At 43.9% G+C, this 24,483-nt stretch overlaps 1 protein-coding gene across 1 annotated transcript in view; it reads right to left on the bottom strand.

Moving 5' to 3' along the window:
• FKBP1B (FKBP prolyl isomerase 1B) overlaps positions 1-21,424 on the bottom strand; it is a gene marked incomplete at its 5' end in the record, with an annotated part of 46,740 nt that extends 25,316 nt beyond the window's left edge. The window contains 2 exons of the mRNA XM_082308015.1: positions 18,692-18,739; positions 21,388-21,424. Coding sequence (XP_082164141.1) covers positions 18,692-18,739; positions 21,388-21,424 — 85 coding nt within the window. The remainder of the gene's footprint in view (positions 1-18,691; positions 18,740-21,387) is intronic.
• Between the last annotated feature and the right edge of the window lie 3,059 nt (positions 21,425-24,483).

The following is a 24,483-nucleotide window of genomic DNA, read 5'->3' as shown; positions in this document are numbered from 1 at the left end:
TATACCTCAAGAATAAAATTAATATCATGACTGGTGCACAGCAAAATCAGGGCTACAGTGCATTTGCATTTGAGAGTTATCACTGTGTGATATTAACAAAGAGTTTTAATGTCTTTTACAAAGGTCTTGTTGTGTATTTGGTTTGATCACTAGGTCTAGAAAATACACAAAGTAGGTATCATTTTCTACTTAAACAGAACAAAACTATTACAAAATCAAGTGAAAAGTCTTACACCCAAACCATCTATGGGATGAGGCTGTATTTTACAAAAATATAGGCTGTGAGGCTAGCCATGCCTCTATTATTTCTTGTAACATCTACGGCACAGGCCTACATTGGGAAAGACAACAAGGTGCCCAGTATGGTCATGCACAGACTGCACCACTTGCCCCCCGCACTGCCCGAGGACGTGCAGGCAATCCCAGGCTCCCGGTGCGTCCGCACAGCCCCCAGCCATGTCGTGGCTCCATCTCCCTCTGCCTGCACCTTTCAGCGTGCTCATACGACAGATACTCCAGTGGACCCAGGATTTTTCCCCAAACCACCTCCAGCGTTAGCAGGACTTTAAAATCAAGGTGAACTTCTGTGCTAGGTACACAGCGTATTTTTAGATGGGATCATTTTATTTTACAGTCACTCTCTAGAGAATTTTTCCATGTGCTTTCCAGTGTGGCTATTTTTATTTTTACCATACACAGATGTCCTTGAGGTATGCTTAAAGCACAAACTGTGAACGCCGTTTGCCAACGTAGGGTTTTCCTGTAACGCGATACAGTTCTGATACGCGTGCAACACACAGAACCACACAACCGCGCGCCCCGTGAGTGGGAGCACGCAGCAGAACGGGAGTCAAGCAGCGCTGCTGCAAAACACAGCGGAGCTGAAGGTGGGACGGGGCTTCAAATGGCCAACATTAGCTCCTGAAAATAGCTGCTGCAGAAACTTGCTTTGCCCGTACTAAATTGATAATGCAGGGTTTTTGCAGAATACTCAGCCAAATAAAGTTTTTCGAGAAAAGCAAACTAGTGGGATGTCAATTAATTAAAGGAGACACGATGACTGCAAGGGGATTTATGCAAACAGCTTTTGTTACCCTGAACAGCATGCTGGCTTGTCAATCTTTCTGAGCTGCAAATATTTCTGTGCATCGCAGATCACGATGGCAAGCCTCCCTTCTCATAGATACTCATGTCTTCTGCTAGGGATTTCCAATACCTATTTTTATAGAAAGAGCCATTATAGCTATCTGGTCAGACTCACAGCACCGATCAAAGGTTTCTGCCCAGTAATCCCCACATCAAAGATGTATCTTGAAGTCAAATACCTCTGTGTTTTAATGTAACTATTTTGTTTTTCACATACAATAAGCACTATCTAATAAAAATCATATCAACCAAAGCAGTGTAAAAACATAATTAAGGCCTCTGGCTAAGTATGGAAAATGACTTTGAATAAAACGTGATATTACATTTCATAATTGATTAGCCATTTTGTTAATCACCTTTTAATATGCTCCAATTAGAGAAGTGACCAATTCTAAGGATGCCCAATGCAAGCTGGTCATGAGAATGCAAGTGGATATAAATGGTTGCAGAGCTCTGCACCAGCTCATTTTTTGTGATGTGGAGCATCTCCTACAAAATGCTGGCTGGCCTCTGATGGCAGTGAATTCCACCTGCGGCAGAGCATTTATTTGACCATCATAAAACCAGAAAGTTGAAAAGGCAGATAAGATTTTGATGGACTCCATTTTGTAGTTTTCGTCCATATCTATACAGGAAAACACATCAACGATATGGACACACAAAAAATGGAATGCAAAAGAAGAAAAATAATTGACATGATTAAACCTCGGGAAGTTCAAGTTCAGATGTTGGTATTCAGGGAGTTAGACTAATTGCCAGCCCAGCCCTGAAAGCTATGAATCTAGGAAAGATCTGAAGCCTCTAGGACTAATCTACATGAGGAAAAGACCGTTGAACGAGAATGCAACCAAAGCTTCCAAACTACCTGACAAAACTATTAACTAATGCACTTACATGCCCAAAGTGTTCCTTGCAATCTCTTCATCTGACTTCCTACTTTAATGCAGGCTGTAGGATTTTCACTAAATAATTCCTGTTTGAATTAGAGCTGATTTAAAGATTTCTCGGGGCGATGAACTGACTGCAATTATCGATTGGTGTTCACTTATAAATCAGTATTTCCAGTTCAAATGTATTCCTTATTTTAAGGTGAACTTGTAAAATTTCACTTTCCAGCTATGATATTTTAATGTATCTTGGTGAACTAATAGAACAATTCAGTTGTCCTATCAATTTTTTGTTCCCCATGTAAGTACCAAACCATCCCTTAACCTCTGCTGAATAAATTAAGCATTTTGTGTTCAGGAAGGTTTCCCAGTGCTTCTACCACCCTCACGTCTCTTGCCTGCATTGTAGACTACAAAACTGAGCACACTATTTTTGCAACAGCCGTAGTGGTGTGAGGCCTCTGGACCTCCTCGCTTTCCCTCAGCGCTCCTGTTTATATATTCATGGATTGCAGTTGCTTTTTGGCAAAAGAACAGCTCCGGAGCTGGTGTTCATTTGATAATCAGCCACCACTCCCCACGTCTTTTTCAGAGTCACTGCTTCGCATGACAAAGTCCTCTTATCTGTAAGCACAGGCCTCATTCTTTCTTCTTCCACCTAGGACTTTGTAAAGGGTTTACAGAAACTGAAATGTATTATTGACTTGTGACCATTTTACATAGTGATCCCTATTACTCTGTATCAATGACCTACAGGATGAGACCCTTTATTTAGGATTTGTTAATTTTTATCACCTTGATATCTTTCTCCACTGATAAAAACGTCGCTTACAGTGGGGCTAACACCAGTCCATTTTAAGGCCCACTGGAAAGTCCTCTACTCAAAAAGCCAATCTTATATCCACTGGCATGTTTATTTTGCACCTTTTTTAGTTTCTTACTCAAAGTATCATGAATTCCTTGCAGATCATGATGGAAAACCTTATGATCCTCTGTAAACATTGACCAGCCATCTGTATACCTACTCCTGGAGAGCCAGCTTGACAACACTTGCTATCCATAACATTGCCTGTCGGTGTTTAAGAGGCATTTGGACAATGCCCTTAATAATATGCTTTTAACTTTTGGTCAGCCCTGAATTGGTCAGGCAGTTGGACTAGATGATCACTGTAGGTCCCTTCCAACTGAAATAGTCTATTTCTCTTCTTCTCTTCTCTCCTCTTGTCTCTAAATCGGAATTTTGCCACTATTACTGACCAAAAACACAGATGAGAGAGACCAGCTGAACAAGGTACAATACAACATAATAAATTTCAGAACTCCAATACTGAATAAAACCAAGGAATCGGAATTCACTTTAAAACACCTTGAATACTAAGAAAAACCCACCCACTTTGACCTGAAGTTTTTAACATTATGATCCAAGATCTTTATACTTCAAGAGTACACGCACGCACATACACCTGTACTAGAGATGTCTTACTCAAGTAAATCCAAGAGCAGGAAAACAAATTGTAAAACTCCACGCTAATCCACCTTAAATATATAAATGCTGATCCCATATTTAGGCTAATACAATATTCTGTTGTATAGAATACACACCACAGGGTAAAAATATTTGGTATGATGATTTAATTTTTTTCTAAGTCTTCTCCCCAGCTCTTTGGCAAACAGTGGGTAGAAGACCACACATGAGTTGGGGCTTCTCACTATGAAAAGGTCCTAAGTATCCTCCTCATATGCAGGGGCAGTCATCAAGTCCATCCTCACTTGGCTCAGCCAAAAGAAGCATTTATAAAATAGCAAACACTGTTTCATGAGAAGCAGTAAAAGAAAGGTTCACCAAAACAGTTTCTTGGCTTTTAAATCCAAGAGCCATTAATTTTTTTTTTTTTTTTTGGGGGGGGGGGGGAAGTAGGCGGATCACCTTGTGCAGCATTGCCACTATTTCAGGGTAAGTTGGGGGTCTTTAAATATTTCAGCCTGATAGGGCTTGTCACCTCCAAGTTGTTACCGTTCCTTGATCAGGAACAAATGCAGTCCTGATGAATCCTGCTCAGTGACAGGTTTATGCAAGTCATGTTCAGAAGTTACCTTGGCTAGTGACATTGATTTATTTTCTGATAAGAAGCTAATTATAAAGGCTTGAAATTTGCAATCGCTCAGTAGAAGGGCAACAATACTTCCTTTAAACAAAGTCAGCTACACTGCATTAATAAAAACATTAATAACAATAATTCTTTCCACATGTATAGACACCTTCTCTATCTACTCAAGGTAAAATTCTCTCATTGTGAACCATAATCGCAGCCCAGAAATCACTGTCCACCCACCCACTAAACAACTGTGCACCAAAAATGTGCTTTAGTCCAGAGATTCAAGTAGGAATTTTTTTGTCTTCCTTTTTTGGGGAAAAAAAGGTAAAACAAATTTATTCTGAGATCACTTACATAAACAAATAACGGCACCACTAGATAGTCCTCACCACAGCAGCATTAAATATACAAAGCATACTAAAAAGAGAAATTTGTCGCAGCAAATTATTGCAATAGAGACATTGAGAGTGTGCTATGGGAGGGTCCCCAAACTGTATACTACTGGGAAGTCTGACAGGTCAGAAATGGGAGAAGGAAACAGAAATAAATAGTCCCCCTCGTTCCCACAGCCAAGTCCTCTCTTCTCTACAACCACCTTTGTGCCTTGGTTCCTCACACCACTGCAAAACTCTGGACCTGTAGCGGTGCTGGATTACAAGCATTGCTGTTGCTCTTTCCATCACCCTGCATTTCCATCCTGATGTCCTGCTGTCCTTCACAACTACTTCTTCCCTCCTTCCCCAACTTGTTTTTCATTCATGTCAGATTTTCAGCCCAGTTTACAGTGCAGCCACTGCAACATTTCTGTGCGCAGGACGGAGCAGTACAAAGGCAGGAGGAAATAGCTGGGAGTGTTCTTGCACCCGCTGTTTCAGCCCTGCCTATTCACGTCGTAGCACCTCGGTGCCTATGAAGAGGTGCCTATGGTGCCTATGTTACGCTGCAGAACAAGAAACACTTTCAAATGCGGGCTGCACTCACGTGTTCTTTTGGATGGGTTAAAACTCTTCACTGCTTCATCCTCTGAGGATGCAATCAGAAAACAAGTCCCATCATTTCATGTACTGCTCGAACGCGCTTAGAAGCTGCATGACGAATAACACTGAAAACTGCAATAAAACTTGCACATGACTAAACAAACAAACTAGAAAATTTTTCTAAGAGTCTATTACAACTTGTTGAAGTATTGAAGGAAAACTAAAGGAAGAAGCGTGCTCCTACATAAGAGTAGGAGTAGTAAGAGAGTAATAGGAGGGTGCAGTGGAAGGGGATATTCATTCATTCATTCATTCACGGTGCTGCCGGACAATGTCCGGTTCTTCTCGGATGGCAGGCTCCTTGACATCAAATTCAGAGAACACTTCACGTTTGCCTGGCTTTTATCAGCTGACACCCTCTTGGCCTGTATTGTACATCAGTTTCTCAAGGGAAAAAGAAGAGCTAAGATAACTATTGCCCTAGTACCCCCCGCTTTTTCAACACAGCTACTTGTCCACAAAATGTACAGAGGTGTCCGAAATCTAAAGTAAACGTGGCAAGCACCGAAGACTGGGAGCTATTCTTATCTCACTGCCCTCTATAAACACAATGGCTAACCATGTCCCTTACTGCCTAATACAGCTGTCATCATTTAAATGCTTTGTAGTCTACAAACAGGCCAGTCCTACGGTGACAGACTGAATAATAGAAAGATCACAGGTTGTATAACTCCATTACAGTCTGGAGGAATTTTGCAGTCAGTCAACATTTCTTCCCACACTCGTGCCTGGCAAAATCCCAGCCCAAGATTTCATTGCTCTTTTCTGCGAGGCAAACCATTTCTCAGCTCTCCATCACCTTGGGCACCCGTGTTTATGGCTACAAGCTCTCTCAGGTCCAGCCTACTTTGTTTGATATCGTTTTCCCAAAGGCTTTAGAAACTTTGACATCTGAAGAGGAGCTTTGAATGCACTATGATAGCAAGTCTTAGGAAAGCACTTCAGAAATGGCTCTGCAGTTGTAGTGAATCAATGTATTGCAAGCATTAGTTACTTTATTGAAATAAAGTGAGCCATTACAATCAAATCCCCTATTATTCTTTACAGCAGGGAAAGATTGAGCCCTTAATCTGTTTACAATGCTTATATAACCAATCAAATCAGGATTGGTTAGAGAAAGACAGAAAACCTCATCAAAACTGAAGTACTTTGTGATTTTCCACCATTCATCATCATTTAAATAGTTTGCTCTCAAAAGTTAAACACTTCTGAGGTCTGGAAAAGAAGAAACAGCTCTTCCCCAATGTTGATACAGCCTAGTGGTAAATATAATAGATAAGGACTTTAAAAGCACATGAATTTCTACCCCCAGCTTTATCAGAGGCTTGCTGTGTCCCCTGGACAAATCATTTCCCTTCTGAATTTCCATGTCTTTTAAAGGGGAGTAAACAATGCTTTTCCCTTTCCAAAGGGATTTATTAATGAAGGGTGTAGCACTTTGATCAGATTCAACTTTTTAAGTTGTCCACAGGGGATTAATGATAGCAGTTCTTCATGATTGTATCAACTCTGAATTTGCATTTGACTCGTAAGTGTTTAAAACTCCTACACTCCCAGCCAGGAATCTGAACAAATGTTGAAAAGGAGATGAGCATACAAATGGTTTCGCATAGAACAAGTCTTAACGGCACAGGTAAGGATCATTTTTTAATGAGGCATTTCCATCCTGATCCAATGCACTTTCAACACCCTTTCTTACAGTCACAGGCTCTGAAAGTCCTCAGCATTCACATATAAGAGGTCATGGCTTTGGAGTTCCAGCCAGGAAAAGGTAGGACATGACAAAATGGGCTCAACCCACGTTAGACGATAGGCCTCAGCTGTGCTGTGCAGAAGCCCTGCTGACTGACCTAAGGAAGAGCTGTGAACCTGCCCCTGCTACTTCTTTGACTGATGACAAGGTGCCAATGACAGCAGAAGAAAAGTCAAAGGAGAGCATGAAAGGAAAGCTATTGATGCGGCTGGCTGTGCGCTCCAGAAACTGCCCTGGCAGGGTGGGACAGACGCAGCCGTAGCTTTTCCAGAGTTGTTGCCAGCTGGCCACTGTGGGACACGGAGCGTGTGCGGAGCTAGTCACGCAGGCAGCGTGAGAGAGGAGCATCTCCTGCTCTCGTCAGTGGAGAGAGACACTTCCCGAGAGTGATCTCAAGCCCAAGCCAAGGTCAGGTGTTTCAGCACGACATTGCAGAAAAGATCGTTCCTCTCCAGGAATGACAGATGCCATTGAAGAAGACTTCTCCCGCATGGTTAAAGTTAGTCTTTGTGATTACCATTCCAACTTCTTCCAGAAAAAGCAGAACAGTTTCAGAATGAGAGATTACATGTAATTCTGCTTTTACTCTGTAATTTAAATGTGTGTGGATACTGGTCAGGTACAGAGGTACTGCAAACTATGGCTGGATGCTCCTAATGTGGCTGCACATGTGTAGTAGGGTGACCATCATGTAGTATAACTTTCAAACAAGAAAGGCAAGAAAGGGTTACAGCAGGGTCAGACAGAGTAACTTCCTAGTAAGCAAAAATAATTTTGCCTTACAATGAAAATGGGCAGAAACCATGTAAGTAATTCAGATTACAACTGAAGATAAGCCTGAGCTGTACAATTCAGATTCACAACTTTAAATACTGACACAAATTTTGGTTCCTATACAATACTTTAGCTTAGACCAATACAACTAACCTGATGGCCTTCTACGATGGAATGACTGCATTGGTGGATAAAGGAAGAGCAACTGATGTCATCTATCTTGACTTACGTAACGCCTTTGACACCGTCCCACACAACATCCTTGTCGCTAAATTGGAGAGGTATGGATTTGATGGATGGACTATTTGATGGATAAGGAATTGGCTGAATCCAGACAGCCACATCCAAAGAGGTGCAGTCAACGGCTTGATGTCCAAATGGAGATCAGTGACAAGTGGTGTCCCTCAGGGGTCCATATTGGGACCAGTACTGTTCAATATCTTTATTAAGGACATAGACAGTGGGATTGAGTGCACCCTCAGCAAGTTTGAGGATGACACCACGCTGAGTGGTGCAGCTGATTCACTTGAGGGAAGGGATGCCATCTGGAGGGACCCTGACAGGCCTGAGGAGCAGGCCCATGTGAACCCCATGAAGTTCAACAAGACCAAGTGCAACGTCCTGCACCTCATCCAGGGCAATCTCCAGTATCAATAGACTGGGGAATGAATGGATTGAGAGCAGCCCTACGGAGAAGGACTTGAGGATACTGGTGGATGAAAAATTGGACATGAGCCAACAATGTGTGCTTGCAGCCCAGAAAGCCAACTGTACTCTGGGCTGCATCAACATAAGCGTGGCCAGCAGGTTGAGAGAGGTGATTCTCCCCCTCTCCTCTGCTCTGGTGAGATCCCCACCTGGATGGAGTACTGCATCCAGCTCTGGGGTCCCCAGTACAGGAAAGACATGGACCTGCTGGAGCGGGTCCAGAGGAGGGCCACAAAAATCATCAGAGGGATGGAACACCTCTCCTATGGAGAAAGGCTGAGAGAGTTGGGGTTGTTTAGCCTGGTGAAGGCTCCAAGGAGACCTTATTGCAGCCTTTTAATACTTAAAGGAGGCTTATAAGACAGATGGAGAGAGACTTTTTACCAAGGCCTGTAGTGACAAGACAAGGCGCCATGGTTTTAAACTGAAAGAGGGCAGGTTTAGATTAGATATAAGGAAGAAATTTGTTATGATGAGGGTGGTGAAACACTGGAACAGGTTGCCCAGACAAGCTGTGGATGCCGAATCCCTGGAAGTGTTCAAGGTCAGGTTGGACGGAGCTTTGAGCAACCTGATCTAGTAAAAGATGCCCTGTCCATGGCAGGGGGGTGGACTAGATGATCTTTGAAGGTCCTTCCAACCCAAACCATTCTCTGATTCTATGATACAGAGTTGGCAACTAGCCTACGAATTTCAGTCTCAGATCCTCAACCTTCAAAACAAAATTTGTGGGAAAGGCTTTTCCACCAAAATTACAGCTTTCACAATAACAAAAATGTACTTCAACTCTTCAGGCTGAAAATTGTGCATTCCAGTCTGGAAACAGCAACACTTCATGGCAATGCCTCAGGAACTTGTCCACTGTGTGACTCATCTTCTCTTTTCTTTTATGTGCTCTAGATATGGCTAGATTTCACCTCCCAAAGTCCGAGGCCCTCCTCTCTTCCTGGAAATCCCTGCTTACAGCATAAACAGAAATTTATCCACAGAGGAGAATGAAAATATAAGTTCCCATAACTACAATCCCTATATAGTATTATAGTGTGATTTCCAATCAACCGCTTGTTTGTTTTGTGGTTTGGTTTTGGGTTTTTTTCCTAACTCAGGGTACAGAATTTCAACAGAAAGCTGCTACTTTTAATGTTGCAACAGCTACAACTTCAATGGGTTTGGAAGTAGCAAAATAGCATCATCACTTTGGTCATCTAAAACTAGACAGAACCAATGCATCAGGGAGTGTGTTGTTTGTAGCAATCATAGATTAGAAAATGAACTAATAAAGTGTTAGGTCTTTTCCTCTGTCCAGGAGGAAACCACCCTTATCAACCCAAATGTCTTCAGTTTCTCACTGACAACAGAATAAAAGAAGACAATCTTGCTAAATCAAGGTAGTCACATCATTAAATGTGCAAAGGGAAGTGATTCAGAGCAAGAGACAACTAAGAAGCAATAACTATGCAGGATTAAATGGAAAAGATCTGGAAGGGAAAAACAGACTTGGGATATCGTAAGGAGAGACAAGAGCTACAAACCAGATGTGCCTCACGACCACTGCTGTAACACTGAGTTTTAGAAGACCCAGGATGATGGATGGGGGATAAAGGACTACACTGTCGGACTGCATGGATCTGCTGCTGCCTCAGCGACAAAGACCCACTGGCTCTGCCTGATAACACCATGGCTACCACACTTAAGATCCCTCGCACTGAGTGATGTGCAAGGGAGTACAAACTTCTGCCGCCAGCAGTCTTGTGAAAAAAAATTAAGTAAGATTTACAATGCCCTTGAGTAACTAAAGCTAAATAATATATCTCAATTGAGAGATGTCGCTTTCAATATAAAGCCCCCTAGCAGCCCCCTGGCGCTGGTTCAGCAAGACTCAGCAGAACTCATGCCAACGCTGAATCGCTGCTTCCCGAGGCAGTGTGCGTTTCCTCCGAGGCCGCCCGTTCCACTGCTTACCAGTGCCAAAAGACGGGCACCGTATGAGCTCCTTGGCAATGGTCCTCCCCGGGGATCTCCCACGCACATCACTGCAGCACTAGGACCAACCCACCGAGCTCTGAAGGTCACAGGCCTGCAGAGATCTCTGGCCACACAGCAACTGCTCGGGTAATACACCTGAAATGTGGCTGCCACGTACCCACTGCAGAGAGATGACACCGCATTTTGCCTAATTAAGAAAATATTACCCCTTCCACGAGCCCTGCCTAGCTGAGTTGCCTGACTTAGGAGCTGTATTAAGCTTTTTATCTAATCAATAGAGAGAGAGGCGTATCCAAAGGCTAACTATTTAGGTAGCCTAAGGTAACTAAACTCTCAATTTAGACTTCTTAATTAGGTAAATATGGTGATGTCAGTTCTATTTTGTCAATAAAGGGAGACAAGGCTATCACTGGTGCCAGCTGATAGAGTTTCTCATTTAGCTGATGTAGTAACCATTTGTACATTTTGCACTAACAAATACTATTCAATGCATAGTTGTTTCAGCAATTCTTTGACTTTGGGGGGCATAAATTATTAGAAAATGATGTCATTCTTGTGAGGACCTGGAATTCTAATGATCAAGAATTGATGCAAACCTTTCCGGTCCTAGTCCTTAAGTATATGTATGAGCTGTAAGTAGGCAGAGTGGCACACTGGGATCATTGAAAATAAGTGCAAAGAGGATCCAGCAAAAATATTTTGTTTGAAAACAGCGATCTAATTTTCTAAAAGATGGCACTGTTTTGGATCAGTTCTGAGCTTTAAAAACTCGATGAACAGAGGCTATTAGTTCTCTGGTACCATACATAATCTGCTTTGTGAACTTTTTTTAATATCTTGAAATCGACTTCTTCAAGGCTTTTGTGAGGTAGGAGTAGGAGGTTTAATTATTTGCTGGCAGTTTCATTTCTACGCACAATAGGAAGGGAGCGTGATGCGACAATCCCTCCGTGAAAGGAAATCCTGTAGAGGCTAGTAGGTGCTCAGAAATCAAAGCTAGCAGTCACCAAATCATTCAGCATGTTTCACGCTGGCAGAGAACTCTCTGTCAGGGGAGAAAATGCCCATGTATGTTATCTGGAAGAAATATCTTTATAATCTTTACTCTGCAAGAAACTCATCCTGCCTTTTTCCTAAATGAATATAAGACACTGTTTACAGGCAATCCTGAAGTCTTCCCTTTCTTTGCACAAAGCATACTAGCAGCTGTCCAAATGACTCCTCAATGCCATGGGGACCACCTTTAAGGGGAGAGGCTTCCAATTCTTAGTCAAACCATCGCTTCTCAGCTGCGGTTGCCAATAAGAATGCTGTTGGATAATTCCAAGCTCCTCTTCTGTTTCACTTACCCACATTAAATAGCATCTAATACCACAGCTAATTTCAGTGACACTGATGGACACAGTACAACACAGCATTCAGTGCAAAGGAGGAGCAACAGGGAAACTTGAGGCTACAGTTTATTACGCTGATCCTTTTCCATCAGGCAACAATCCAGTATGTTCAATTTAAACACTAATTCAGCCACTGAAGCTGCTACATTTTTTCTTACAAATCTCTGAACTTCTTTTATTCATCAAATCATTTTTTCACATCAGTAGCCTCTTCTTACAGCGAGTCTCATGGTACTTGCAAAGATTAATTTCATTACAATTTTGAGAGGCACAGCCCGGTTTTCTCTCAAATTTAAAAAATGAAAGCGCAAGTAATACACCTGAAATCAGTCAATAAGCTGGCAGCAAAATGCATAGGAGAACTCTCTTCTCCTTGAACTTTTGCTTCTGGACTCTGATCACTATCCGGCTGAAGTTGCCACTAAAATATTTCCAGAGGTAACCAATCTACATTAAATAAACAAAGATGAGAATTTTACTCCTTTGATTGAGAGAGTTTTAAGACTTACAAATTGTTTCTGAGGGGCTGCAAAAGACCACGTTCTTCACTGAGAACTAAAGCTACTTTTTGCAGTTATGATTCACCAAAGAAAAAGGATGCTTGTAAGTGCTTAGCTGCCACCAAGATCTCTGCAGAAGTAAAAGGCTTTCGTCCTTTCAAACCAGAGCAATTGGAACAGATTGCTTTAAGTAAAAAAATACAGAAAATTGGCAGGCCCCAAAAGATGGACAGACATCACACTCTCCTGGTATAATATATCTTGGGAACATGCTCAATAAAACAATTAAGTTCTTTCTAGGTAAGCAAGATTTAGCTGGCTATAATTCAAGGCTCAATTATAATGTCTGTTACAATACAATTCTTATTAATGATAACTCTAATTGCAGTGTTCATTATCCTCTTCCAAACCCAGCTAGACAGCTTCCTGGAGACAAAGAATTTTGATTAAATTCCTTCCTTAGTTCAATTTTCCCCTCAGATACACATGCACAGCTCCCACTGAAGTGGTATAGATGTTTCTGAAAGCGGGACCAGAGAAATAACATACTCCCGCCCTCACCTGGCACAAAGTGCTTTCACATGAAGCTCATGTATATCCAGTCATGTAGATACTGAGGCTCATACACAAATATATGACACTTTGCAAAGTTATTCTGAATTTACGTTAGTCTTTTTGAGAGTATGTCAGTATAGATGAATCTCTGGCTATTACTACATGCACTTAAGACTGGGTTGATTTTGATCCAAGAAAAACAGGCAGATCTGTTCTCTTTTTCGCAAGAGGGAATTGCATTATATTTGTATTGTGTTAAACGGAAAATGCTTTTTTTAATCATGATAAATCAAGCATATTCTATAAATTACTGATAATCTGCATCTACGCAGTATGCTTTTATTATTAAAAAAAGGTAAAAAAAAAGGCTTTCAACTTCACAGACACAACCATAACTCTCAACACTACACCACTGCCAAAGCTAAAGAAACAATATAAAGTAATTTTGGTACTATACGGGAAAAGAAGGTGACATGAGTTTGTCCTCAGATCACTAGGAAAAGAACAATTAATCATTTGTTCTGCTTTAAATAAAGGTCTGCTTCCTAAAACAGAATGAATTTGTACAGCTCAGCTGAAACAAATGGAGTAGTATTCATTTATTTCAATAGGGAATTTCACTTTAAGCATTTCAAAAAAAAATTTAAAATCAATTTCTCAGTATTGAAATATTGAAGTGGAGAGGGAGGTGCTGGTCTCTCCTCCCTGGTACCCAGTGACAGGACGCATGGGAACGGCTCAAAGCTGCGCCAGGGGAGGTTTAGACTGGACATTAGGATGCATTTCTTTACCGAGAGGGTGGTCAAACACTGGAACAGGCTTCCTAGAGAGGTGGTCGATGCCCCAAGCCTGTCAGTGTTTAAGAGGCATTTGGACAATGCCCTTAATAACGTGCTTTAACTTTTGGTCAGCCCTGAATTGGACTAGATGATCATTGCAGGTCCCTTCCAACTGAAATATTCTATTCTATTCTATTCTATTCTATTCTATTCTAAATGTATTTGGTGCAATTATGTGGCCATTGCCCTAGCCTAAAAAGTCTATGGAAAATCTTCTCTGATAGAAATCCAATTTAATAAGTAATTAATGATTTAATGTGCCTTTATAGTCTCATTCAAACAAGTCTGTTCCAGCACACTACAAATACTAAACATCATCAGTTCCTAAAGAAGGGTAATTGTATTATTATCAGAGATTTACAGGTGGCCAAGGAGAAAGATGAAGAGGTTAAAAATTCAGCTCTGCCACAAGCTACATGGGACAACACAAGAGAATGTCATCTCCGAATAACTTGAAAAAAAGCTGCCCTCTCACTATTAAGAGCAGATTTGGGACCAGTATACACAAAGCTTGTTTGAGGGCAGACCATCGTCCAGCAGGAGGGCCAGGAATGGGACTCAGCTTCCCGGAGTGCAGGTTTTGCCCCACAGTCTCTAGATAGAGCATTCACAGCCTCAGCAAAGGTTTCGCTTAGGGCCATTTCTAACGGAAAGTCACGTTTTGTATCACCTGCATAGATCTTTGAAAATTCTGCACTGCTAATTCCCGTTGCCAGAGTCAACAGATTGAAATCACAGGAAACAAAACTGCAGAAAATGCCTCCATTCTGTGGCTATGCTCCAGGACTAATGATACTGTGATTTGTTTACTTGTATTATTATCAGTACTACAGTGTAACCTGAAGACCCAAGCAAGATTAGGACGCCATTACATTAGGCATGAGGAAGGAGGCAGTTCATATCCCAAATTGCTTGCAATCTATCCACACGAGGCAGACAAAGTACAACTATCATTTTGCAGATGGAAAACAGAAGGAGTAAGCAGATTGCCAAAGGCTTTCAGAAACTTGCTCAATGAAATTTCTGACAAAAAACATGACATAAACCATTGCTGCTAGAAATGCATTTCGGTGCCAACGCGCTACCTTATCTATTAATCCCATTACTTTAATATTGTGTCAGGTCACTTTTGAGACACAACATAGATGCTGGATGATAAGAAGAAATCATTACATTTGTCATATTTCTTAACAAAGATAAAACATACAGGAATCTGACCACATTCTTCCATCACATGCTAAGATCAGTTTCATGTTCAATCACAGTCCTCCTATATAATCTTCTGCAATGATCTGGAGCATCTATTTGTGTACTTAACTCAGGCTGTGCAAAGCTGAAAAATTAGCAGGTGATTTACAGTACCAAAGTTAGGCACTAAGGCATCTTATGTAGTCAGAAAGGGCAATTAGGTACGTCCAAAGGGTAATCCAAAAATCCTGCTCTAATTGTAAAGCAGCCAAGAACTACTGCTTAGGAAAAAGAAAAAAAACAAAAAGATTTGCTTGAACTAAGAGGTTCCTTCTAAACTGTTCCCTAGTGAGGTTGCACCTTAACTCCTGCTGCCACTGGAACTTAGGTCTGTCCATTAAGGCATCACAGTGCATTTGGGAATCAGACCACAAAGTCTACTCCTGAGATTATGCATCTAGTTGAACAAGGAGAGAACGAGGCAAAGCTGCCACATATAACAGCCTAATAGCTGGAGCGCTGACAGCAGAAGTGTAAAATTCAATCACAGTTCTTCATCTTGAGGAGATTCCAGTTCTCACTTCCCACTTCTCTGGAACATGTAGGGTCGTCAGACTAGAAACTCCCCTGCTGAATCCCTACCTTGGCGATGCATGAATCATAAGATCCTGGAGGATGAGCAGACAGGACTCTAAAATTCTGCCAAATATCTAGGGCACCAGCCTTTGGTCCTCCCTAGACTTTTTCTGCTTGGACTGCCAGGACAACTCATGCAGACAGCTTGCTCCTAAAAACCTTTTTCCCAAAGATGCTTCAGAAGCAAGCTACAGGCCTTTTACTCCTGCAGTGCCAGCAGTCCCCTCCTGCCCGTGCTCTCTGCCGTCACTCCCCATCACATGGTAAATGCACATCTATAAGATGGGGGAGTAAGACAAAATAGAGCCCACAGCCCACCCCTCTTTTGAGTCTCCTTAAAAATTCATACCTTGCTCTGGCAGAAGCAAGCACCTTCTAGTCTCCTCCTCCTCCTTGCTGGAAACTCTCGAGATATCAATAATTAGTGGAGAGGCAATGTTTTTTCTATGCATGCACAAAAAACCTAGCCCTCCAGGGAATCATGGAACCATCCATGTTTGTGCTAAGGAGCTGTATTGCCACATAGGGTGTGCGTTGGTATGAGAGCAGCCACTGCAAGAAGTCATGGGGCCTACCAAGCTGTCAAGACTAGGCACCACCGTATGGGAAAATCATTGGATTAAAAAGACAAAAAGGTACAAAATTAATCCCTGAAGACAGGGACTGGAATACAACTCCTTCAATACTCTGCATAAGCGCCTGCACCAATTACTCACCCTCCTGCCTGCTGCTTTTTCTTGCCCATGGCTCTTGCATTCTTCAAGAATGCAAGCGTGTTCCAAGCTAAACTGGAGGGAGCAGGAAATTTCAGCTTTCTCTTCCTCAAGAATGTAATGGTTGCAGTTAAGGATGTGGCAAATAGAGCCATGACCCTCTTCTGTTGGAAAAGGCACCTGAGCCTAAGTTTGCCATGTCTGAAACAAACTGTTCAGTTATTACACATAAAGTGGGCTCCCACAGGCCGTGTTTTTGACTGAAAGTGGCTGTCACTGCTGCGCTTGATGCTGGATTCAGGGCTGTGCTCAGAGCACTCCACTGAGGTCAGGCTCCTCTAGGGATCCAAATCATCTCTAGATCTCGGCAGAGCCCAGTCAGCGCGTGGTTCCTGCACTTCCCAGACTGCAATGCCTCCGTCTAGGTATTTGTGCCTAGCTCCGGTGTGACACGGAGGCTGAACGTGGACACAACTTGTGAGCTTTACATGCTCCCAATATTAAACAGCTCTGGAAAGCAGAATTTCTGGATCATTTCCTTGCACCTAGGTGTCTTAATTTTTCCTAACTCCCATTTTAGGTGACAAGACAGATGTTCTGGACATCTCTGTGGACATCTCCGTAACTTAGCTACCCCCTTCCCAAAGCAGGACTCTCAGGAGTGTGGTGAGGATAAGCGTTAAGTACAGTGAGGTCTAATAAGATCATATAAATAAGACAGAGATCATTTCAAGATGAATCCCAGGCATATCCGGAATCACATCAGTATAAAAAGAAGTTACATTGTATTCAGATAAAATAGTTTTAAATTTAAACTTGACATTTATATTTCATCTTTCCCACATGACTACAGACCCCTGAAAGAAAACACTTTATTCACTAACCATGGGCTCCCTTTAAAAATATTACCACCAAAGACTGCTTAAACATTGCAACAGCACTGGAACTGAGGCGATGAGCTTTTTCTGATATCTGTTCTAATCTGGGAGTAAAAGAGGTTGCATAGCACTGATAGCAAGATATATGGAGGAAGCACAGTTTACACTGGAGATTGATTTAATGAGTTTTCATAAAGTCTTTTATGTCAAAAGGCAGCTTATGATAGCCTCATCTAAAACGTTATCTAATATCAATAAGAGTATGCAGCATCTTGTTATCTTTCCACATTCACCATTCACACTCTCTCTGAAGTTATCCAGTGGAACTGTACTTTGTGGGAGCCACAGGCCTCAAAGTTTTTTGCCTATTTCAGTTCTGACATTTAAATTTATCTAGAACTAACTGGGGGTGGGAGGTGACAATTTTATTTCATAAAAAACTTTTGAAGTTTGGGCCGGAACAGAAACATATCTTTCAACATCTTCACAAAAATAGTTTCAAAACATCTATTTTCAGATCTAAGTTACAGAGGAACGTCTGTAAGGCTGAGACTGGCACAGGAAACCCATGTGTTTAACTTCTTCTCATTCAAACTAGAAATCCTCATCAGATCGAACTACTCCGAATATACAAATGTATTGGAGCTTAAACCCAGACATCCTATATTCCAAGCCAGTGCACTAACTCCCATATAACCTTCTGAGGAGAAGTATGATTGAAACTACAGCAAAAAGCTTCTTGAAAATACAAAAAGGTTTACTTCATTAGTTATATCTACTGGAAAATGGTCCCACCTTGCTCCAGCTGTAAGCTACAAAAGCAAGTATAAAACTGAAAGAAAGCAACAGTTACTGAACGCTGGAGGAAAACATTACCTCGCAGATCTAGGCCCAGATCAGTAGCCGTCAATCCCCACATCACCTACATTTTGCTTTCTTAAGGAAAAGACCACATAAAATGGCACCTCTTGATGTGAACTTCCCAGCTGGGGACTCGGACTGCAGAGATCTTTGCATTCTTTTGACAATTTACATAACTATATAAAAAACATAACGTTACAAACTGATTTAAAGGACATTTTCCCTCTGCGCAAAGGTGCAGCATAAACAGCTCCATTAACCAACTCACCACTTAAGATTCACACGAGTCCATAAAGCAGGTGTTAAATAGACCTTGTATTGATTTCTTCAATCTGGAATGAATTTTACTGCCAATACATAGACACATGCTTTTAAGATATATACAGTCATTAATTGTCTGTATCAAGATCAGAGGCCGGAAAAATATGAATCTGGCATCTTCACTGTTTCGTGCTTGATTTCATTAGCTAGTATAATGGCTTAAAGAATCCACAGCTTCATCTGTTAACCTCTCACCATTGAACGCTACACTTGGCAAATCTGCTAGCATGCACATCTACATACTGTAGCCTGAACTGCTCAGCTAGAAGTGAAATATTTCGGAAACCCATCAGAACATAATCAAATGGACTATGAGTGACAGAACAAAGTAAAAAAATACAACCACCACACGTGAAATGGCAAGTCACTCTTCAACGCAAGGCAGTTGGTATCAAGTGAATATTCAGAATGTGCCTTACCTGTGTAGTGCACCACACACGTCTGACCCTTCTTTGGAAACGTCCGTCCTGTTAAAAGTACAAAAGATTATTCTTTTATTTTCTCTGATTAATCTGTGTGGCTAGGCAAGTTTATCTTCTAAGAAGAAAATGCCAGACTGAGATTTGCACTGACTGCGCGTTATCAAATCACTAATATGCAAGACAGGAATGGGTACGGTTTAGGGCAAAAGGTCCCAGCTTGGCTCCTATTTAGTTGTTAGACCAAATAGTATTTGCCTTACATAATTTTCCCTATATATGTGGGAACCATATATGCATTTGCATTCTGTAAGTGCAAAAGGACTGTCAAAACTTCACACATTATAACCTTAAAATTCTCAGAATGTTTTTGTTGTAACTTTTCAAATAAAGTCTTAGCTTGACATTGTGAAAAAATTCCATTTGTATTCACATTTCTAATGCCTTTCACTCAAGACAGCTCTAACAAGGGCATCTTTAATTAGCTGGGAAGGGTTTTAAAAAAAATTTCACATACAAAGGCAGTGTAATTTTGTAGCATTCGGTGACAGTAAAGCAGTGATACACCGAGTTCTTGTAAGAGCCTGGTAGCTCCTCCTAAAATTTTAATGCTGAAAGGAAAAGAAGGTTTAAATTATTTTCTTGCCACTGGAAAACAAAATTACCATTTCCATTTTACCCGTTCTAGGTACTGCCAAAGGCACTAAAACCTAGGGGGAGATTTTCCAGGCTCAGTTAGGTGCCAATGGCATATTAAAGCAGCTAACCTCGATTTCTCAAGTAATGTTGGCCAGAGGAGAGCCCAGGCTCAGCAGAACTTAAATCTATAAATGAGACCAATTATTAAGGAACATCCTTGCCAGAAAGCTAGAAACTGGGGATTCAGATAGAAACTGAGGCTCATCTCTTAGTTGGCTTTCTGACCTCTTTAGTCTGAATTAACATAACAAGTTACGCATTACAAGGTGCATTGCAGGGTATAAAATGCCAAGTAACACATAAGCTATGTACTTAGGGCTTATATGCCAAAACCACCACGAGCAGTAAATGGCAGGAGGGCAGGCTAATATGATGAACCAAGATTTACAACATGAAACTGAGAAGATGGTGCTTTCAAGTGTCATCTGAACAGCCTTGTTCATCAGCTTGGCTGGCAGGAGTATCTCTAGCTGCGGGTTGCACAAAGCGCAGTACAATACGTACCCAGTCAGGGCACCACTGCAACCTTAAAGCGGGCTTCATCTCATTTAACCATCTAAAACACAGGCAATTACTGTATGCCAGTCTCCTGGGCTTCCCCTATTGACAGCGGAGAATTCGCAGTGCTCTGAAAGAAACCCAGCCTATCCAGAGAGAGGCAAGACAAATTATTCTCAGGAGATGACTACAGAAAATACCTAGAAGACTGTTTTAGACTAGCCACCTAACCTGAGAAAAGTTATGGGAGATGAATCCTACCCTTGGTAATAAAGGTATTATTCAAATGATGCACTATTATATAGAGATCTGAGAAAAGGAATATAAACCTTACTGACACATATTCTGCTGTGTGAGTATAACAACAGCAAAGTCAATGAAGCTACATCAAAGCTGAATTAACAGGAGAGATTCTCAAGACCACTGACTAGCTGTGGTTTTAAGACAGTGTTTAAAGTCAGCTGATTTTGATTAAGACTTGCAACCAAGAGAAATAATCCATATAACCTCATTTGGAATATCATATTGCTTACAAAGACAGCCTTGATATATTTAATAGCTAGAAAGCACTATTATGAGGTTAAGTTCCACCCTCCTTTCTACTCTCAACCCAGCAATGTCACTTATACCCACATAAGTATTCTGCTTTTACATCCGTGCAACCAAGAGAAGAATTTGATCCCCAGAGCTAAACGGCACTGAGGGAGAAGCCAATTTAAAAGCATACACAAAGAAAGAGAAGATACCGGGCCAAGAAAGTTAAGCCGAGATCGACTTGAACAAATTATTTACGGTTGTGCATCGGCCAAGGATGAATCTGGCCTATTATATAGATACATACGGCTGTATGTTAGAAATGACGTCCTCTTAAAAAAACAACCCCCAAAACCTCACGAACTGGTATCATAACGCCGCAGCAGAGCAGAACAGCGCGGAGGGGCTCCGAAGGCAGAGCCTGCGCCAAGCAGAGGCTATCGCCGCCGGGGCGCCGCAGGTTGGTGCGGTTCGTTCATCCCGGGAGGGATGCCGGCACAGACGCCCGGTGGCCCCGGGCGAGGCTGGGCGAGGAACCGGGGAAAGTTTGCGGCCGGGCGCGCTCCCCGCCGCGCCCCGCCGCTGCCCGCTGCCCCCCGCCCCCGGCCCGCGCAGCTGCCAGCGGACGCCAGAGGACGAGGACGAGCCCCAGCCCCCCCGCCGCCCCTGCTGCCGCCGCCGGCAGCCGCCGCGCTGCCGCCCGGGGAGCCGCCGGCTGCCCCCGCCGGGACCCGGGGCGGCCGCCTCGCCTCGCCCCGCTCCCCCTCCCGCACCCGGGGTGCGCGCCCGCGGGGGCGGGGGTGCGGGGGCGGCCGCGCCTCCCCCCCTGCGCCCCGCCGCGCCGGGGACCCGCGCTCCCTCCTCCGCCCGGCGGCGGGGACAGCGGCTCCCCCCGGCCTCGGCGGGACGGATCCCCGCCGGTGGGACCCGGGCGCCGCAGGGCTGCTCCCGCCACGGTCCCGTACCGTCTCCCGGAGAGATGGTCTCGATCTCCACCCCCATGGCGGCGCTGGCGCGGCGCGGCGCGGCTCGGCTGGGCACCGCTCGGCTCGGCACCCCTCAGCACGGCGCGGCTCGGCGCGGCTCGGCTCGGCGCGGCCCCGCTCCGCGGCGCGGCCGGACCCCCAGTGCGGGCATGCCCCTCCGCGGCCGGCTGACAGGGGCCTCCCCAGCTGCCCGTCAGCCGCCCGCAGCCAATGCGGGGCAGGGGCGGGGAGGGGAGGGGAAGGGGCCGCCCGCCCCCGCCCGGGGGCCGCTGCGGCTGAGGGGCGCCCGGCGGCGGCGGCGGGTCCGCCCGCACCCCGCCCCCGGCCGTGCGGGGGGCGCCGCCGCCGCCCTCCCCCGGGCAGGGCTGGCTTGAGCGGGGCCCCCGCCGCCTGCCCGGCGGAGCGGGGAGCCCGGCAGGCCGCTTCCCCGGGGGTCCTGCCACCGTTTCCCCCCCCCGGCCCGCGTCCGACCGTGCCCACCGCGGCGCCCGAGCGGCGGGAGGGCTTAGGGATGTGCGGGAGCTGGGGGTGCCGGTGGGGCGCGCTCCTGTAAACCATCCGGCGACCAGGACGGGTCTGAACGGGGGTGCGAGGGGCAGCATCGTCCCGGTTACAAACGGCCATGGAGGAAAGCATCCGCACCGGCCCGTGGGTGTGCAGGCTGGGGTGCACGGACACCCCGCGCGGCCGGTGAGCCGCAGGGAAGGTCGCCAGCAGGCCGCTTCGGGGTACCCTGAGTTTCACTGCACAACACAGCTTAGAACTTCCTCTCCTAATCTCTGTTTTAAATAAGCAAATCTGTGTATGTATTGCTCAGGGGCTCCCGTGATGTGAGATTACAAATGCAAAAGCCTGTGCAAGAGCTACAACTGCTTTGATGAGTGTGCCCAAAACAGATGAAAAATATTATTTCCTCATAAAACTTACTGTGTACATGAGTCTGGCAGCTTCCACTGACGCTAAAGCAATAGCTCTGTTCACAGTTCTGTGTGTTCTGGGTTAAAAAATGACAATGGAACCTCAACATCATCAGTTTTCCAACTGAAAGAGCTGCCTGTATCCATCTAATTCCAACCTGCACTTCCCTGACACTGCTTTTTCAGGATTTTCATCTGTTACAAACTGGATTCCGTTCAGGGAAAAAGATCTCCATCTACACGGGGCAGTTGCTGGGATGACCGAACGGGGGAATTACTGTGCTGTTTTGTAACTGTGATAACGTGGCCCTTGCATCTACACTCTGAAGTATACCAGCCATCTCCACGCTGCTTTTCAAACCACTCTGATCAGACTGTCTGTTCACCCGCGTGCTTTATTGTATATATATTTTATTGTGAGGCAGACACACTGAAATTACTGGGGCTGGCTGGATGAAGCGCCCCAAAAAGTGAGCGAGTGAGGAAAGAGCATGAGTTCACACGAGTTCAGAAGCGGTAACGAGGACTGGACAGGGATTCCTTTAGCCTGCCGCCCAGCCCGGTTCATTCTGCATCTGCATATAGCATAGACAGAATAAGCAGGCACCTCCTTCAGTTCATCAGAACAGGTCTGTAACAGTGCAAATTCTGAAAAGGGATTTTTTTCAGTGCAAATCTCAGAATGCCATTTGATTTCTGATGAGTAGAAAGATACTAAAAATGCATTTGAGAAATAGGAAAATGCCAAGCAGGAGATAAGTGGCGCAGAAGTATTAAGAAGAAATGAACATTGCTAATTCCAGATGTGCCTCAGAGTCATTACAGAGCCACAAGGACGGCACAGCAAATGCCGAGCATGTAAGGGGAGTTACAAAGTGCAATTCTAGGTACACGGTGTCCTAGTAGGGCCCTTGACTTAGCAAAAAGGGCAGCTTTCATCCAGGCTCCAGGTAGATGTCTATGTCCTCTCAGACAGTCAGAACATCAGAAGGCATAACTCTGATGCATAAAAGCAATTTATACTTTTCTGGGTTCCCTTTAGCCTTTACAAGTACATGCTTCCTTTGATCAGGGCTACACATCTCGCCGTGATGGTGGAAGAATAGCTGTTCCCGAGTCGCGTCTTGTGACAGGAGGAGATTGGACTCAATCACATAATAGATATAGTTCAGAAGGGACCACAGAATATCTGCTCCAAATGTCATCACAAATAGCAGGCCTTAAGCACAGATCCCAGCATCCTCGGGCAGACTTACAACCACAACAAAAAAGCAAACTCCACTGGCAGCAAAATGCACAAGCCGCAAGAAGGGATCAGGAGGGACCAAGCAGTGATCTAGGTCTAGATCTACTGCATTTATAAGCGTCCTATCCCATGGCCTCTTGCCCTGTGCTGGGTCCCTAAAGGCAGACATACAGCTTCTTTTGGGCATGAGCTAATTAGATCCCCTAAGCTCATATTCCCAGGCACACGGAAAGAAAGGTGAGAGCAAATTCCAAGACAGAAAAAAGGATCTGTAGAGGGTATCTCAAAATTGTTGGGTGAATATTTTTTTAAAATCTTTGTCACCACAGATATTGAACAGCAAATAATGTTGTTATTTTTCACCTTATAGTACTCACCAGAGGCATGGAGGTCCTCAAACACACTGTTGTTAACAACTACACAGCATATGAAGATCTTGGAAGAGAAGACTGAAACGAGGAATGTCCCATATCTTCAGGAAAGCCTCTGAAATACAAGGGAAAGTGGTTTAGGTTTGGCAGAGAATTGGAGGAGATGCAAAGAGGACAAAGGGGCTAAGAGGGAAAGTCCACGACCAAGGAAATTGCTAAAACCAAATTATTGAAGCAGACCAGGAGATTAGTGTTTTAAAGAATGCTCTTTGAAAGCTATTGCACGACATCCACCTCCTCCTCCTTTGGGATCCAGTGTATCTGTATCACGGATAAAGTCCATTAGTCTCAGCTTTCAAGGCTCTGCAGAGCTCACCTTCCTGAACAGCGGTTTACCACAAGGCCTTCCCACAGCATGTCTTTCTATCCTGGCAACAAAAACAGCAGCCTGGAAAAGTGGGGGGTTCTCTGAACCATCTTTCCTGAATGTTGTGATGGAACCACATGACTCCGACGTCTAAGATTCCTCAGGACAAGTTGA

Source organism: Platalea leucorodia, assembly GCF_965183815.1.
Source record: "Platalea leucorodia genome assembly, chromosome: 3".
NCBI classification, from domain to species: domain Eukaryota; kingdom Metazoa; phylum Chordata; class Aves; order Pelecaniformes; family Threskiornithidae; genus Platalea; species Platalea leucorodia.
Note: the sequence above shows the minus strand (reverse complement) of the source record. Positions and strands in the feature narration are given on the sequence as shown.